At 37.2% G+C, this 18,557-nt stretch overlaps 2 protein-coding genes across 3 annotated transcripts; one reads left to right on the plus strand and one right to left on the minus strand.

The window, feature by feature from the left end:
- The first annotated feature begins 382 nt into the window (after positions 1 to 382).
- Positions 383 to 7,793, plus strand: LOC107794142 (mitogen-activated protein kinase kinase kinase 5). 2 transcript variants are annotated; one of them, XM_016616606.2, is made up of 11 exons: positions 385 to 1,128; positions 2,708 to 3,319; positions 3,397 to 3,484; positions 3,856 to 3,918; positions 4,008 to 4,171; positions 4,402 to 4,477; positions 5,767 to 5,826; positions 5,908 to 6,033; positions 6,214 to 6,435; positions 6,628 to 6,716; positions 7,430 to 7,793. In XM_016616606.2, the coding sequence occupies exons 1-11, from the start codon at positions 749 to 751 to the stop codon at positions 7,644 to 7,646; spliced, it is 2,097 nt and encodes a 698-aa protein (XP_016472092.1). In that variant the 5' UTR covers positions 385 to 748; the 3' UTR covers positions 7,647 to 7,793. The 2 variants fall into 2 exon arrangements, with proteins under 2 accessions (XP_016472093.1, XP_016472092.1); XM_016616607.2 differs by lacking the exon at positions 6,628 to 6,716 and having other exon boundaries at positions 383 to 1,128.
- Positions 7,794 to 9,645: 1,852 nt separating this feature from the next.
- On the minus strand, positions 9,646 to 10,893 carry LOC107794143 (protein MIZU-KUSSEI 1-like). The gene has a single exon (XM_016616608.1). It carries the CDS (start codon positions 10,827 to 10,829, stop codon positions 10,023 to 10,025), a length of 807 nt encoding a protein of 268 aa, XP_016472094.1. The 5' UTR covers positions 10,830 to 10,893; the 3' UTR covers positions 9,646 to 10,022.
- Positions 10,894 to 18,557: the final 7,664 nt, after the last annotated feature.

Consider the following 18,557-nt stretch of genomic DNA (forward strand, 5'->3'; position numbering starts at 1 on the left):
TCTTGATTTGACTCGAATTATCGGGTTGATGCGATTTATCGTTTTCATTTGTAGCTCCTAGTATTGAGCATGCGTCCCACGTCCAGCTAAAGCTAACTAACTAGCTGCAACGACTAGTTCTTCTTTTAACTGATACTTAATAAACAAAATAATACTCCCCTTAAGCAATATTCTTAAAAAATATACAATCCGTACAATATGGTTTGTTGGACTATTCAACAAGGGTGACTCATGACTTTGCTGACTTCACTGACATGATGTCGTTTTATAAAGTAGTACGTGTGAGATTTTCTATTTTCACACGGCGATTTGTACTTGTCAACCTTGACATCGTAGAATGGAAATAATTTCTCTTTTCTATGTTCATACACGTACACAAATAGTATACTTTTACTGACAAATTGACTTTATACCAAAAAGAAACAAAACAAGACATCGTGTTTCTGACTTCTAATTGCATCCAAGTATACTTACAAATTCAAACATTTGACAAAAACAAGAATGAATTTTCCTAGTAAATGTGCCTGCTAGAGACGACTCTATAGTTTCTTGAACAACACTACTACCACCTACCCTTTAACACCTCACAATCCCATCAACCAACCATTCTTGAGGAGTTTCAATGGCCTAAATCCCACAACCCCACAAGCAATTCTTGACATGTCTTTAGTACTAGAAGCATATTGATTGTTTTCGGCTCGATTCATAAGTACATCTATTATACTCATTCTGAATCCACTGAATTGAAATGCCATTTTCAAGGAAAGCATTTTCACTCTTTTCCAGTTCTTCTACTTCTACTTCTCCTTCTGAGTCTACTAACGCCAGAAAAATTTATGGAGGTGGAAGACGGCTTACTCGGGTGCGGAAATTGAGACATGTTGGTGATGATGAGGTTGATTTGCAACACCCGAATTTTCATCCTTTGGTAATGGATGAACGTTCGAAATCTATGCCAGTTTCTCCTGATAACTACAAGAATTCAGAGTCTCGGTCCTGTCAGCAGCCTTGTCACTGGTCCAAATCAGCCGGACCTCAACCTTTGCCGCTTCCTGAGCTCAATACTGCTCCAAAACAGAATTTGCTTACCAGAGTCCAGGGGGATGCTTCTATTCCTGCTGTCATAAGGTCACTTCTTTTAATTTCTGTTCACTATTTTTGCTTTTGATGAGCAAAGGTTTTCAATTTCCATCAATCAATTCACTGAATTATATGTGTGGATAGATATTGAAGAAAAACTGTTAAAATGACTATAATATCCTTAATGTTATTTACAAAAAATCCATACAAAAAGAATGGGGCGAAAGTTTGGGGTTTTGTTTTGAAGAGGGCATTTCGGAGTTAATAAAATATAGTATTAAGGATGTAAAAATCTTAGTCTAACCAAAAGGATTATAGGCTGGAATGTCATAAGTTGACTTTTGACTGAATTTTGACTTATAAGCTAAATTATTCGGACTCGGGTGCGGGTGTCCAATATGGGTGCAAATATAGATGACGGATCCTTCATGATCTAAATTTTCAGATTTCGGGATGCACATCCAAGTACGGATACGAGTGCGGGGATTCAACTAAAATAATTTAAATATCTAAAAATAGAGTTATAAAAATATGTCTAAATTATGAGACACTGTGTGAAAAACTTACAAGGTATTCCAAGAATAAAAAATATTGATCAAGAGGAGAATTCAAGTAGATAAAAGGAAAAAGACTAACATAGAAATTTCTATATACAAGGTATTCCATTTTCTTCAATTTCACCCTAACTTTTGTTTTGATTTCAGAAATTATTGTATATATCCTGAATTTCTCCGTCGATTTTGGTCAAAGTACTCAAAAACGGTTGACCAGATTCGGTAGGGATCCCACACCCACACCGACGTCATGTCGACATGGGTGCGGCACTGAAAGTGAAGAGTCCGAGCAACTTAGCTTATACGCACACTTTTGATGCTACTAACCGTGTCGATAAACCGATTTGATCACACAAACCGATTTGATCAACTTATAAGCTTATCTAAACACCTTCCTAGTTGTTATGTTCACTCAATTCTACTTGAACCAATTTTCCCTTTCTAATACTAGTAAATAATGTCTGATAAGACAAATAAGACACTTCCAATGCTTAGAGGATTATCATATATTAACAGTTTTTGCACTAGTGTCAGTTTATTAAAATCATCATATTCTTTTCCGGATATCGTTAGCTATATTAAACTCAGGTAGGCGGAGTTAAGAAGTTTTTTCACTTTATCCTTGCCAGCATTATGTCGAGGGCATGTTGTAGGTTATTGGTTGGTGTTTGAATCTGCTCATGCACCACATTTGTACTTGTGGCAACTTACATCTGATAGATTTATCATAGTGAAGGTTGTGATGCTAATATGTCTTTGACAACAATATTTATGATGGAAAGTAGCTGGTTTAACAGCTTCAAAGGCATTGGTTTGGTGTTTCCTGTCGAACCGAATTAATAAAATTCTTGATCCCTTGTGCTTGACGTCTCTTGGTAGAACAATTAATCGGAAATGATCAGTACCCCCTCCCCCTGGCTAATAAAAGGCCAAATAGCAAATGATGGAGGCTGCCGACTGTCTTTAGATAGCAACACTTTAACTTGGAAATGATGATTTTGTAAAAACAAACCAAATTACAAGTTTGTCAAACATATTCGCGATGCAGAATGTGAACCCGCTGTATGTTGCAGGGATCCTTCTTATCAAACTCCAGTTCAGATGACAAATCCTGTGCATAGAAGATCATCTCCTCCAACTTATCGCCGTAGATGTTTCACCCAGGATCAGAATGCTGAAGATGTTGAAGAGAATTTCAGACTTAATGTCTCCGCTAGAAGTGCTCCAGGCAGCGGTTTTACAAGTCCGAATCTTAGCCCAAAACGATATAACTCAGTAGACCTTTTCCGTCCTACATTTCATCATGCATCATCACCTTCAGACATTTCTTTGGATAGACGAGCAGGTTGTCCTATCCAACTTTCAAGTGCAAGGGATACACAAAGCGCTGATCATTCTCCCCTTAGTAGCCCGACTCTACGGAATCCAGTCAACAGAACTTGGAATCACCAAAATGGTGCTGTGCATTCACATCACAAATCACTTCCAGAAAGTCCAGTGGGTTGGCCTGAAAGCAATAATGTGCACCCTCTACCACTTCCACCTGGAGCTTCACAACAGCCACAATTATCTACCAGCCATAACAATATGGATCAACCAGATGTTCAATCAGTGAAAGGTCAATGGCAAAAGGGGCGACTTTTAGGGCGTGGTACTTATGGAAGTGTATATGAAGCTACTAATCGGTATTTATCAAAGTTGGCTTTTTTTGCTAGTTCCTACTTTGGCTGTCAGTTTAACATTGCCTTTTCTCTTCTTATAGTGAAACTGGTGCTCTGTGTGCGATGAAAGAAGTCGATCTCAATCCAGATGACCCTAAATCTGCTGAATGTATAAAGCAGCTAGAACAGGTTAGTCCTAATGTCCTTCATATAGCATACAAACCTAAAATTGGACGTTACATTGTAAAATACGAGAAACATGGCCAGAAAAAAATATTTTAGAGGCCAAAAGTAAACTGAACTTTAAATTTAAGCATACTATCTGGAACACACAAATTTTATTTGGAGTCAGAGAATTGACTTTTCAAATGGCAGTGATTCTCATTCTACTTGCTTATGCATAATTTTTGGTATTATGTCACACTGAAATGTTGAACTTTTATTATGGAATAACAAATGCTATAAAAGTGCTTTTCACCAGTTAATGCTATGAGATATGGTATAAAGAAATATATTTAGCTAAGATACATTTATTTTGCTGATTTTGTCTTAACTATCAGGAAATAAGAGTGCTCCGGCAGTTAAAGCACCCAAACATTGTTCAATATTACGGAAGTGAAACAGTAAGAAGATGTTCTTTCATACTTCATACACCACCTACTTGAATATCTCTTTAGAACGTTTTAATGGATAACATTTACTGGCTGTTCAGATGGAAGATACCTTTTGCATATATCTGGAATATGTTCACCCAGGATCAATTAATAAGTATGTCCGGGAACATGGCGGAGCTATGACAGAGTCGATAGTTCGAAATTTTACACGACATATAGTATCAGGGCTGGCTTACTTGCATAGCACTAAGACAATACACAGGTAAATGCCTGGTTTAATGAATGTGATAATGTTAGTCAATATTAATGATCCATTTACAGGATACTAAAGCCTAAAAAGCAAAGATGCCCATACTCTCAGTTTTTATTTTTTATTTAGGATATGATTGAGGAATTTCATTGGATTCTTATCTTATTGACTGGAATGAATGCTTTATCTGGTTCGCTGATATGATCCGAACTCTAATGCATTTGGATGGTTTTGTTGAGTAGGGACATTAAGGGGGCAAATTTGCTTGTTGACGCATGGGGAGTTGTCAAGCTTGCGGACTTCGGATTAGCAAAACATGTACGTCTGGAAATTTCTAAATCTTAATAGAATATGATAAATCTTTCTTTACTTTGTTGTAATGTTTGAGTTCTCTTGTGAACTCCTATATGTAGTATGAAATGAGTTACATGTTTCAGCTATTAAGGTTACCAGTTTTGAATGCTTTCTTATTTCTGCTTTCCCTCTGTTTCTCCATCATTAATCATTTTGGATGAGGCGTAATTGCAACTGGGGTGACCGGATCCTTTAGGAAATAAAAAAAGAAAAAACCTTTTTCTACTCCAAAGTAATACAAGCAGCAACATTAGGAGAATACATAATAGAGTGATCTTAAAGTTAAGATATTAAACAATGGAAATTCTAATAACCTTTGTTACCATGGTTCGATATCCATAACAAAGTCGTCACCTCCTTCCTTTCCCCTATGGAAGAAGTGAACTGTAAAGAAGAGGGGGGGGGGTATCCTAGTGGAAAGGCTCTCCACCTGTAACGGTGAGGTTTCGGGTTGTCACTAAGGATGAAAGAGGGAAAAGACACTGTTGGGCCCTTTGGCTGGTGGGGACTATATCAGAGAAGAGTCTGTTAGAGATTTTTGGGAGGAGGAGCACTCTCAAATCACTCAAATTCCTTTTCTTCTTTAGTTCACTCAACTTGCTTACATAAAATGGCTATAATGCCTAGGTATTTATAGAACTTTTCTAACACGTACCTAGTCTAATACGTCTATCTTATTTATTCTTAGAATATCTCCCTAGTTCATGAACCAAATCATATATGCTATCTTCATTAATTTCCTAACACATGAACTAAGTATATTCATGTACTTGAAATCGATCTTGTTTATATTTTCAACAGAGTTTGGGGGAGGGAGGGACTGAATACTTTACTTGATGTTAACATTCAAATATGTTATCCTCACTCCTCAACCAATTTCATTTCAAATGTCCAGTGGACATTATACTTGATAAAGCAATCTGATACGGTTATACAATCACCAGGATATAATTAAGGGACAAATTGTATGATCAATAATGCGAACAATGAGGAGCAACTACATTTGAAACAAGCACATGAAACTCCAAATATAGTCATATAACATCTCTTGTGGAGGAAGTGATGTAACATGCTTTAGTATATACCAGACCTTGAAAATGTGCCTTTGATGTAGCTGGTCGATGACGTAATTGTCTATCACGTGTTACATGCTGGTTTAGATTTTAGTTCCAGTGTAAACTTTCTTGCATATTAATTATTTCAGTCATTTATCATTTATGCATTATTATGATTCTGCTTCTCTCATTTCTCAGCTCTCAGCATGTGCAACTGATCTATCTCTGAAAGGGAGCCCTCACTGGTTGGCTCCAGAGGTATTCTGAAGCTACTTTCTATATACTGGCTAGCTGTTTCCTTTTTCTTGTTCTTAAGGTTTTCCTTTTCCTTATGTGCAGGTAATGCAGGCTATGTTACGCAAAGATAACAATCCAGAACTTGCCTGTGCTATTGATATATGGAGTCTGGGTTGTACTGTCATTGAGATGTACACTGGAGAGCCTCCTTGGAGTGGATTAGACGGGGTAAGCTGTGTTAATAAACTTTGAGCCATTAAGTTGCCACATAATAATAGCTTCATAGCCTGAGACGATATAATCATGGTCAACTGGCCCGATCTCAATGAAGAGGCTGGAAGTCCAATTTTTAGTTATTCCAGTAGTGATGTCTGAAGAAACCGTGTCTGGTTTTTTGTCACGTTTTAGGTGAAAGCTATGTTCAGTGCACTGAACAAATCACCACCTGTACCAGAAACGTTATCTTCGGAAGGAAAGGATTTCCTCAGGTGCTGCTTTCAGAGAAAACCTGCAGACCGGCCAACAGCTCTGATGCTACTTGAGCATTCTTTCTTAAGTAATACTAGTTTACGTGAGCATAGTGCTACTATTTCAGGTTGCTTTGAAGATTTCTCTAGGATGAAATTACATGTGAGTTTTACAAGCTGATTCATGTTTAAAATATCGGTATTTGGTATTGATTTCTCTTTTGTTTCTCGAGCTTTTATTAGTTTGATTGTTTTCTTTTCATCATAGTTAGACTTCATTCATTTTCTGTTAATAACACTTAAATAGTGTTATTCAAGTGGTTTCAATTCATTAGCTTTTCATGATATTTTGCAGAGTGCAAAAGACCCAACAAACCTTACTAAGGAACTTAATCTACTTTCACCAGGAACATCATCTAGGCAACCAAAATCTCTATATAACGGGTAATAGTGATTTTTCGAGTCCTTTTCTTTTTCTTTCTGTAAATGATTGGTTTTTGTCAAGAGGCTGCATTATATGAAATTATCTACTATCCTTATTCGGGTCAGAGTGGGAGTGTCTCCGGTGGAGGACAAGATGCGGGAAGCTAGGATTAAATGGTTTGGGCATGTGAAGAGGATGAACACAGATGCTCCTGAGAGGTTGGTGCTGGAGGGGGGGAGAAGAGGTAGAGGTAGGTGAAAGAAGTATTGGGGAGGAGTGATTAGGCAAGATATAGCGTTACTTCAGCTTACCGAGGACATGATCCTTGATAGGAAGGTGTGGAGATCAAGAATCAGGGTAGACCGATAGTAGGTAGTCAAGAGTTTTAGTGGTAGTCTTGAATTCTATTATTGTTAGATTTTTTTTAGTACGTATTACTTGTTGTTCCTTTCGCTTTGTTTTCATACTATCTTGTTGTTGTTACTGCTTGGTGCTACTGCTTTTCTTTTCGTCTTTCGTGAGCCGAGGATCTATCAGAAACAATCTCTATACTTTCAAGGTGGGGGTAAGGTCTACGTACACACAACCCTCCCCAGACCTCACTTGTGCCATTACACTTGGTTTTTTTTGCTGTTGTTATATTAACATCGATTGTTCCAATCAATTTGTTTGAGTTGTCTCCATTGACCATGATGCTTATCTTATGCAAAGGGAACTTGTGTTTCTGTTTCAGTGAAACAAGCCATCGATCACATTCTGTAACCTGTGACTATGGAGGAGCATCTTACCACTCTCCCCGTTCTACACTCGAAATACTTCCTTGTATTTCTTTGCCGGAGCTGAATCCCAGTTCACTTGCAGCTGGTTCCTCAAACAATCCCAATAGTAATTTGTTCCTTGGATCTGAAAACAGAAGTGCTTGTGTTTTCAACTGCAGGACTTGTGTATAAGATCATAAAGCAAGAAAATACGAAAGAACTTGTGTACATATTAGACTAGGTGAAATAGAGAATACTTGTAATATGTTCATTAATTCATTTGTGTTCTCGACATCACATGTTTATGTTTAAAGAATGTAAAATGGCTATATTTTGGATGAAGGTAGTAATTCTTTTTATAATTAAAGTTGTATAATTAAAAGGTAATAAATTTTATGTTTAAATTGTTTTTAACTAACTAATGAGAGAGACTACTCTGTTGAGATACTATTCACTTTCTTTTCAACAAAATATGCCAAAGATTTAGTACAACTTACATAACACAAGGTTGATATGTAAGAGGATGTGAACGTGAACCTTTGGCAATTAAATACAATCGACCTTGATATTTTGGTGTTGAATTTGGACAATGCATTTAAAGATTAAAATAGTGACCACACCAAGGTATATCTGTAATTTTAAGTCAGTGCATGCATGGTATATATAGCTCATTGCTCTTTTGAGACAATATGAGAACTTAATTACGTACTAATACATATACATATATTTTCATAATTTTTTTAATTTTCCACCTGTACTATCGTAAAGGTGAATCAGCCCCTGGGCCTAGCTCGGAATAGAGATAAAGCCAATATTTTGGATTCACAGGTGAAAGAAGGGCACAGTCGTAATTTAATTAAATGAAATCACAAACTCATTTAAGAGAAAACAATAACAATAATTACGTACGTTTCAATTTCAATTATGTTTGGGTCGGTCATATGAATTGTTCATGTTACTCCATTTAAACTCTATCTCAATCCAATATTATATAAAACTTAAGAAGAAAATTTTCTTACCACTAAGAATTTTCTATATTTTTTTTTACTGACACAGACAAAAGCTCTAACAAATTTGAAAGACTTCTAGCTAGGAATAGTAAGACCTAAAGTAAACCTATAAATATTTCCTAACAAAGACGACCAAGACTCGAAATCTATGGTTAATGATGAAAAAATATTTATCACTAAATTGTAACTCTTGGTAGTTGGCTTAAATGAACCTAACCGACACAGTCATGTACCTGAACTTCTAACGAGAATTGATGTTTCTTTGTTCTTCATTTTCAGTAACCTTTCCAAGTTTCAATAAATCCATGCCATCAATTTCACAATCGGTGCACCTAAGTTTTTTTGAAGTATTATATACGTTAAACACGAAAACTGCAAATTTTCCATATAAAAAATTTAACTGAAGGTAGCAATCTAGATAAAGTATTTTTTTCCTCTCTTTTCGAAGCAATCTAAATTTTCCTAGATTTGCCTCTGATGGTAAGTCTTTAAAACAAGTTCTAAAATATAAAATTTTCTCATAGATGCTGCAGTTTTTTCTACCTTTTCTCTTGTTGCTGTGAGAGGGCGAGATTATGAGCCTTATGCTGGATACTGCTAGGAAGGAAGCACTTTTGGCATTAAATTAGTAGTAATATCAATGAAGATGTTGCGATTAGTCAAATTTGCAGGATAACTCATTCGGCAATTTTGGGCAACTTATATAGAAAAAAAACATAAGAAAAGAAAACAAGCACACGAAACAAAAGAAAGCAACAAAATTAAAAACAAAAAACAGACGGTTGCTCATCTTTTGTGCAGTTACTTTTCAAAATATGCCTTAGATAAACCTTTTTTTTTTTGGTTTTTCAACCGTTCGGTACCTGCATCGGTCTTTAATGTTAAATCCGGATTAACGTCGGAAAGCTAAGCCCTCCCTAACAAACAAGACTCTAAAATGAAGGCTCGAATCTAAAATCTCTGGTTAAGGATGCAAGAGTACTTATTATAGTTGGCTTAAATGAACCTAACAGATACAATAATGTACCTGAACTTCTAACGAGAATTGATGTTTCTTTGTTTTTCATTTTCAGTAACCTTTCCAAGTTTCAATAATTCCATGCCATCAATTTTCACAATCGGTGCACCTAAGTTTTTTTGAAGTATTATATACGTTAAACACGAAAACTGCAAATTTTCCATATAAAAAAATTTAACTGAAGTAGCATTCTAGATAAAGTATTTTTTCCCTCTCTTTTCGAAGCAAATACAAGTCAAACCAATTTATATCACCTTGTGTTCTAGATATTCTAGTAACTCTAGAAACAAAATAGAGGGAAAAGGAATTTGACTTTCCCTCTTAATTACCTAAACCTTCAAGGGTTATATTGTACGAACCACTAACTCGACTAATTTGCATTTACGTTTAGAATCCTCATAAAGGAACTTAAAGTGTTTCCTATTAAGAAGTTATGTTTTTCATTATCAGAGCTCAAATTCGAGACCTAACGAAGGAATCCGAACTATCCCATTACACTAACTCCTTGGTGATATATCATACAAAATATTCTTTAAATTTTCAATGAACTCTAACAAAGAAAATACTCAATTCTTGACCAGATGCACCATCAGGATTTATCATGTAAAAAGCTTCTGAATCTTTTGATCCAACAACCCTATCAAATCTTACTCTCATATAAGTCATTTCTCCATCAGCAGCACTCTCTTTTTGATCAGGTGGACAAGGAAGAACGCCTGCACCCATTGAAACTCCTCTCAATAATTGCATCACATGAACTTCATCATCAGTCATATTTTTCCTCCTTATAGAATACCCAAATTTCCTACCATTACAATAAACAGCCCAAACAAACTCCTCCAACACTTTCTTCTTAGGTGTCTTTGTTTCACTCTCAAGTGCCAATCTTACTATATCTGATCCCATTTCTTTGTGAAAAACTCCGGTGAGCATTGGTAACTCGATCACGAAAATGGGAAGACGGTGTGGATCTTCTTGAATAGCTAGACTAACTCTGCCTTTTTTGTAACCAAATAAAGTACCTGTGGTTGCTTTATCAGTTAACATTGGCTTTCTTGGACGACCTAATAAGGCTACCATTTTGCAACCAGTTGTTAACATGGGAAGAAGTTTAAACATGCGAAGAATGCCACCACCACTACTTGAGGATTTTCTACTTTTCTTGGTTTCTGTATTATTTTTACTACTATAATTGTGATGATTCTGATGATGATGATGATTTGTGGTACTACGTTGGAGTAATGATAATAAGGCAGGGTTTTCCATTTGGTTGAATGGGCTAGAGTATATAGATGACATATTGTGGTGAGTTTGTTTAGGGTTTTGGTTCTTGAATTGGAAGGCCATATCTTGAATAAGGAACTGGTCAGAAAGATGAATCTTGATGTATTGCTATTTATAAAGGATTTTAGTTATATATGTTGTTAGTGTATGAATTTGTATTAGTGTATTTTAACATCATGTAGCAGGAAATCAACTTGTCTTATTTTTTAAGTTACTAATTCAATTATCTGCGTTATATGTGGTAGTCTCTCCGCGTCCCAATTTATATTTGTGATATTTGACTGAGCACGGAGTTTTAAAAAAAAATAAAGACTTTTGAAATGTTATCTAAAAAAACCTTAGACGATTATGTGACCAAAAATCATCTCTCAATAAAGAAAAAATAGAAAGTTTAAAATTAACTTTATAAGGAAGTATGAAATTCTTTAGGTCATATTAAAAATGAAAGTATGATACATGATAAGACATAGAAATTAATATTATTTAAGTAATTTGACAGTATAAAATTAATGTACAGTATTAACATAGAAAAATCGAGATATATTTATTATATGTGTAATTGTTTGGAAAATGGATAAAAGAGAAGTTAAGAAAAAGGCAACTTTTTGGTTAGGTTGTACTTGTAATCTTTTTAAGTGGGGAATGGAAGACATTACTCCTAGTTGGTTAAATTGGAATAAAGAATAGAAAAGAAAAGAAAAAGGGAGGCTTTTTAAATTTTCTCCTGGACATTTTATTTTGAGGGTCCTGTCTTGGCCTTTGGATACGTTCTTGGTTTGATTTTCAACTACATATTCGATTTGGGAATAATATCTTATTTGTTATCTTTCTTTTATCTTTAGCATAGTATAATGTTTAAAATTGTCAGATTAAAATGGAAGGAAACATCATAGTATAGTGTTCTCATCTCAACCATATCTCTATACTTCGATTTACAAACAGAATAAAGTATCTATAAATAAGAACTTAGTTTATTTATTATTTGTGGAAATTATTAGATTTGTAGGAGTATAATATTTTATATGAAGTTACATATAATTGTGCCGACATCTAATAGTTGTCATTATGTTCTAGAAATACTAGGATTTGGTGTAAGAATTTAATGCTTAACTTTAAATTAATGTTACATTCCGAAGTGGAAAACATATACTTTGATCCTACAAATATCAAAGTAAGACCAATAACGAGCGAATTTTGCGAATCAATTGAACCCATTATTTTTTACTCATATTATAACAATTACTATTACTATGTCTCATTGCCAAACAAACTAAGTTGGGATTATCTATATAAATCTTATTGACTATCCGTACATACTTAAAAATAATTAAAACGTAAAACATTATGATGTTATTCTCATTCTGAATCTGCATTGTAAATTCTGGATTCACATTTAGCTCTATATAGTAAGCCACAATTATTACATGAAACTCATATAAGGAGAGATTTATTAAATTCTAGAAACAAGATATAAACGAAAACGGTCCCTAAGCCAAAATTTTGATGTGACCAAGTTCATTGAGGAATATAAATATTAAAAAGAACTTGGAAAGTGATAAGATAAGGATATATTGTCACACCACCAATTAATTTCTTGGGGGTGTGGGGAGAAGGTGAGGAAAAAACACTTCAAGAAAAGATGAAAAAAGTGTTCTTTTTTAAGTGATACTTTGGTATTTGCATGTGCCTCTCTGATTATCACATGGAGTATCAACATCAATTCCCTTTATGCTTTTCTTTTTTCACTATAGCCTATAGGTGCAACTCATCTATCCCCAAAACTTTGCTAGCTAGTTCCTCTTGTCAATTTGAAACTCACTTTAATTTGTTATATTTAAAGTGACTATCCTTTTCATCACTCCATCAAATATATATCTCAATTTTTCTTTTATGATCTAGACTAAAGACAAGACTGATCACTGAGCCTAAGAGGTGCTCTGACCTCTATTTCCAAAAGTCGATTATGCTAGTAATTTTTGGGGAATTATATGTTCAAGAGTTTAACTTTTTCTTGTCTGGGAGAAGTTAGCTACGAGCATATTAGTGGCGGAGGCAAAGTTGATCCGTCACTAAATAGATTCAACGACGAAAAAATACTATTTAGTGATGACATATAACCATGGTCATCGTGCTAATTTTTGTTATTTTAGTGAGATGATCATTTACAATTAGTCTTATTAGCTAGAAACATGAAAAATAAAGCAAGTTTCCTTTAAAAATTATTGTTAGTAAAACAAAATTTAAGTTATTAGTGTATGTGATGAGTTAAATTCCGTCAAACTAATCTTTAATTCCGTCATTTAAGTTTTAATACGAGATACATTCGCTAGTTTGACCAACTTATAAGTTTAGTCAAACACCCATCGTACCCCTTTAGTATAATTTAATCAATTGTAGCAAATAAGTAATACATGTGTTACTTAATTGCTTTTCACTCTTGAAGAAAAGATCCCTTGTAACTATAGCCTTTAATGATATTTTTCCATAACTCTTACAATCAATCGGCTGTCAAATTAATAAGTGGCCCTTTTACATATTGCTGGTCCATATATATGCTAAAGGCACATCATATCAAAATGGAGACCATTATAATTGATACTCTTATTGGTAACTCAACAAAAAGTACGATGCTACCATATGCATAACTATTAGACAATGTGGCCAGAAATTCTTTTGCGTAATGGGATCGCAATTATGGACAGACAGTGGCCTACTTAATGCCACACCCTTATCATATATCACATGGATCATAGATTGAAAGGAAAAAAGTTGGCGGTAATGTCGATGAAACTTGTGCCATGAAATCACATGAACTTGAGGTCGGCAGCATAAATATAAAAAACTTATTCGCCCTATTAATTACAATTAAATAAATGTTGAAGCATATATAAAGATACATTAATTAATTGCAGTATAACAAAAATTAATATATAAAAACATATTATCTAGATATATTTTGGCTTGACATAAAGAGACGATTTTGAGTATATATATTTTTCCACTACAAAATGTGGCTTTGAAGCACACAACATGACATGAGGCCACAGCCCACAGGAGACAAAGGAAACCTACAAGGCTAAGACTCTTCTTCCTTAAAAAATGAAAGCAGACAACTTTGTTTGGCTTCCGGTGAAACATTTTCGACATAAAATATCTTTATTAAAAATCAATTCAATTAAAGCCATCATCTTCTTAATCTAATGAAAATTGTTTATCTTCCAAATTAGTAATAGCGTCTTATTAAATCAGTAAGGGGAATATATCTTTTCAATGTTTTTCTAGATCTACCATGATTTATCTTAGGCAACTTAGCAGAAGAAGCATATGATTTATGAATAGTGCAAGTGACGTAAATAACTTTTATTAAGTCCTCAAAACTAAAGGGAAAAAACTAATAATAATCCACCAAATTTTTCATTGTAAAACTGGCATGTCTGCCCACTCGTATAATTGTGCTAATGATGGGTCCGATTCTTTATGTTGCTTTCAGAGAGTTTGATGTTACATTTAACTGATTTTACTTTGATTAGGATTGGAACACTTGAAAATGTTTTCTATGGAAGATGTTTTCCTAAAAAAATTTCTTGAAAAATAAGTGATTTTTTTACTTTTTTTTTTTTTTTTTTTTTTTTTTGATATTTGGCTACTTAACAAAAAGGTTTTTTGAAAAATATAATCTAGGAAAACACTATGGGAAACGAAATGGGTGAAGGCACGTGGAGGAGCATGGCAGTGAGGTCTGGCCTAGGGTCAAGGCGGGGGATCGGGGTTCTAAATTGGAGTCAGGATCGAGGACGTGAGTCGGAGTTCAAATACGGGGCCAAGATAGGGGTTTAGGGTTGGGGTCCAGATCGTGTAGGGGTCTAGGGTCGGGGTCAAGTAGGGGTCAAGGTTTAGGGGTAAGATCGGTGATGAGGGTCAAGATCGGGGATAGGAGTCGAGGTCGGAGTTCGGGGCGAGTTTCCAAGTCAGGGTCGTAATCAAGATCCAAGGTCGAGACCAGTGATTGGGGCTTAGGTCAGGGTTGGGGTCAAGGTCAGGGTCAACATTCAGGATTAGGGGTCGAAGTTAGGGGTCGAAGTCGAGTTGGTGTAGCGGTCGTGGTTTAGAGTTAGAGAAGGATCCTGATTCTAACCCCGGATCATGATTTCGACCCCAACCTCGGACCCCAAACTTTGACCTTGAAGAACCTGACCCCAACCCTGATCTCAATCCCGATCTCGATCCCGACTCCGAATTACGATCTCGATGTTGACCACTAACTCTGACCTCGACCTCGAAACCCGACCTGAACCCGACTTCGATCCTGATTTTGAATCGAACTTAACCTTGACCACGAACTTTGATCCTCATACCCCGACCACAAAAACCAACTATGCTTCTAGCCCCGACATTAACCCCTGACCTAACCCTAACCCCTAATCTTGACTCTCAACCCAGAACTAGGGGAAGGGGGCCGAATGAGGAGTGGGTGGTGGGTTGGGGGCAGAGCGTTAGTTGGGGAGGGAGAGGTTGGCGGGGATGGGGTTTTGAAGATGAGCGGAGGGTATCGCGGTAGAGGTACGTCGAGAGTCTGGGGCCCAAAATGGCAAGGATATGTAGATTTAGGGGTGAGGGTAGGGGCGGAGAAGATTGAAAGAGAGTTTTGGCAAATATTTTCCCTCATCTAGGTAGGAAAGTCATTTTCCTCTATGAGTTTAAAAGGAAAATATTTTTCAAATTATTGAAGGTGACGAAACATGAAAAACTTAAAACAATATTTTCCAAAATATATTTTCATTCGTACCAAACACACCCTTAGTTCCAAAGAAAATTTGGTCTTTTAGAATGATTGCTTAGCCCCCCCTCCTTCAAAAACAATCTGTATGGTTTTTACCAATGAAAATATGAATTAATTAACTATGATAAGTCCCTACCCCACCACCACCCACCCTACCCCCTGTCTTCTTTTCCTCTCTTTCTCTCTCCTGCTTTCTTCTTCTTCCCTATTACTTCCCTTTCCCTTTCTTTCTTGTCTGCTTGCCCCCCCTCCCCCCCTGCTTTCCAGATCTACCCCTTTTATATTTCCCTTTCCCCCTTTTCTTTTCTTCTTCTCCTTTCATTCTCTCCCTTATACCTCGTCGCTTCTACCCTCCGTCCCCCTATTTTCTAACGCACTGACCTAGCCTAGCGGTGGCGGCGACGGCTGAGATAATTTTCCAGCGAGCCTCGGGAGAAGCGGGCGGGAAATTCCAAAACATAGCTGCTGTGGACAACATCTTTCTCGGCATTCATTATGACTTCAAGTTCTATTGTTCTTGCTTAGAATTTGCTATTTGTTAATATTGGGTCAGCTGCCTTTTATCCTTTTATCCAAGACAATTCCAAAGTTCTACTTGTGGGAGTTGGTACCTCCCGTTTTTCCAGTTTCCCTTTGTTGTGTTAGTTAAATTGATTATTCACCGTATTAGTGTGCATGTAGTTGCAACTTGTCTTCTTCTAGTTTGGTCTGTTACCTTGCGTGTGTTAGTGATTCCCCTTACTCTGCCGTAGGTATAGTGGTTGTGGTCTGGGATGGTCGAGTGAGGTCATGTTCTCGGGGGAAAGGGGGTGGGGCGGGAGGCAAGGGAGTTAAAGGGAACAAGGGTATCTGTAGGTTGAGAATTGGGTCATGGAACATAGGTATATTGACGGGTAAGTCTATAGAGTTCGCGAAGATCCTCCAAAAGAGGAGGGTCAATATAGCGTGTGTCCAAGAGATAAGGTGGGTAGGGTTGAGGGCGAATGATGCAGACGGGTATATACTTTGGTACTCAGGAGTCCAGAAAGGTAAGAATGGAGTGGGCATCTTGGTGGATAAGGAACCTAGAGAGTCTGTGGTTGAGGTTAGATGAGTGAATGATAGATTGATGATTATTAAGTTGGTGATTGAAGAGTGCACCATAAATATTGTTAGCGCCTATCCCCCGCATGTGGGCCTAGATGAGGAGGTTAAACGACACTTCTGGGAGGGGTTAGATGAGATTGTACGCCAGGTTTCGTCTGCTGAGAAGCTATTCATAGGAAGGGATTTCAATGGGCATATTGGGTCGACCGATGGTGATTATGGCAAGGTGCATGGAGGCTTTGGTTTTGGGGAGAGGAACGTTGGAGGTACATCGTTATTGGACTTCGCTAAGGCATTTGGTTTGGTGATTGCAAACTCTAGCTTTCCGAAGAGGGAGGGGCATTTGGTTACTTTTCAAAATACGGTGGCGAAGACTCAAATTGACTATCTCCTCCTCAAGAGGTGTGACAGAGAGTTGTATAAGGATTGCAAGGTGATTCCGGGTGAGATACTCGCGACGCAGCATAGGCTCTTGGTGATGGACGTTGGTATTATATTAAATAGGAGGAAAAGGTCTACTCGAGGAAGACCGAGAATCAGCTGGGGAGCCTTAACTAAGGATAAAGCCCAAGAGTTAGAGGGGTGGTTGTCATCTATGGGAGCTTGGAGAAGCAGTGGTGACGCGAGCACTATATGGTCAGCGACATCAGACTGTATTAGGGAGGCTACGAGAGAGGTGTTGGGGGTCTCGACGGGCATCTCTGGTGGGCACAAAAGAGACTGGTGGTGGAATGAAGTGGTCCAAGGTAAAGTGGAAGCGAAGAAGGTGGCGTACCTGAAGTTAGTGGGGAGCATAGGTGAGGAGGAGAGGCGAGCGTGCATGGAGAGGTATAAGGCAGCTAGGAAGGAGGCTAAGCAGGCGGTTAAGGAGGCTAAGACTGCGGCTTATGGTCGTATGTACGAGGAACTAGGGAAAACGGCGGGGAGAAGAAGTTATTCCGGCTGGCCAAGTTGAGAGAGAGGAAGGCTCGGGATTTGGACCAAGTGAGATGCATCAAGGACGAAGATGGTAGAGTATTGATGGAAGATGCCCAGATTAAGAGGAGATGGCAGACTTACTTTCATAAACTTCTGAATGAAGAAGGGGATCGGGATATTGTGCTAGGAAATTGTAGCATTCCGAGAGTCACCGTGACTTTGGATATTGCAGGCGCATCGAGGTTGAGGAGGTCGTGGGAGCTATGCGTAAGATGAGCAGGGACAGAGCGACCGGGCTAGATGAGATTCTGGTGGAATTTTGGAAGTGTGTGGGGAGAGCAGGTTTGGAGTAGTTGACTAGGTTATTTAATGTTATTTTTAAGGTGAATTGGATGTCGGATGAGTGGAGGTGGAGTACGGTGGTTCCATTGTATAAGAATAAAGGTGATATCCAGAGTTGTAATAATTATAGGGGTATCAAATTACTAAGTCATGCCATGAAAGTGTGGGAGAGGGTGGTTGAAACGAGGGCGAGGATGACAGTGTCTGTATCCGACAACCAGTTCGGGTTCATGCCAGGTCGTTCGACTACATAAGCTATAAACCTTGTTAGGAGGTTGGTGGAACTGTATTGAGAGAGGAAGAAGGATCTGCACATGGTGTTTATTGACCTAGAGAAAGTGTATGACAAGTGTCACGACCCCAAATTTCCTCCGTAGGAGGTCGTGATGGCACCTAGTCTCTAAGAGTAGGTAAGCCTATCAATGCTGAATAATAATAGATATCTGAAATAAATAAACTACAATTCAAATAATTATAACTCCCGAAACCCGGTAGAAATAAGTCACAAACTTCTAAGAATTTATTCTCTATGTCTCTATACATCAGAGTCTAAAGAAAATAAGGAAGACAATATACTAAGATAGAAGGGGACTCCGGAGTCTGCGAACGCTGGCAGATATACCTCGAAGTCTCCTCGTACAACTAGTGTACTGATGCCTGGTCTG

Source organism: Nicotiana tabacum, chromosome 15, assembly GCF_000715075.1.
Source record: "Nicotiana tabacum cultivar K326 chromosome 15, ASM71507v2, whole genome shotgun sequence".
Lineage (NCBI taxonomy): Eukaryota > Viridiplantae > Streptophyta > Magnoliopsida > Solanales > Solanaceae > Nicotiana > Nicotiana tabacum.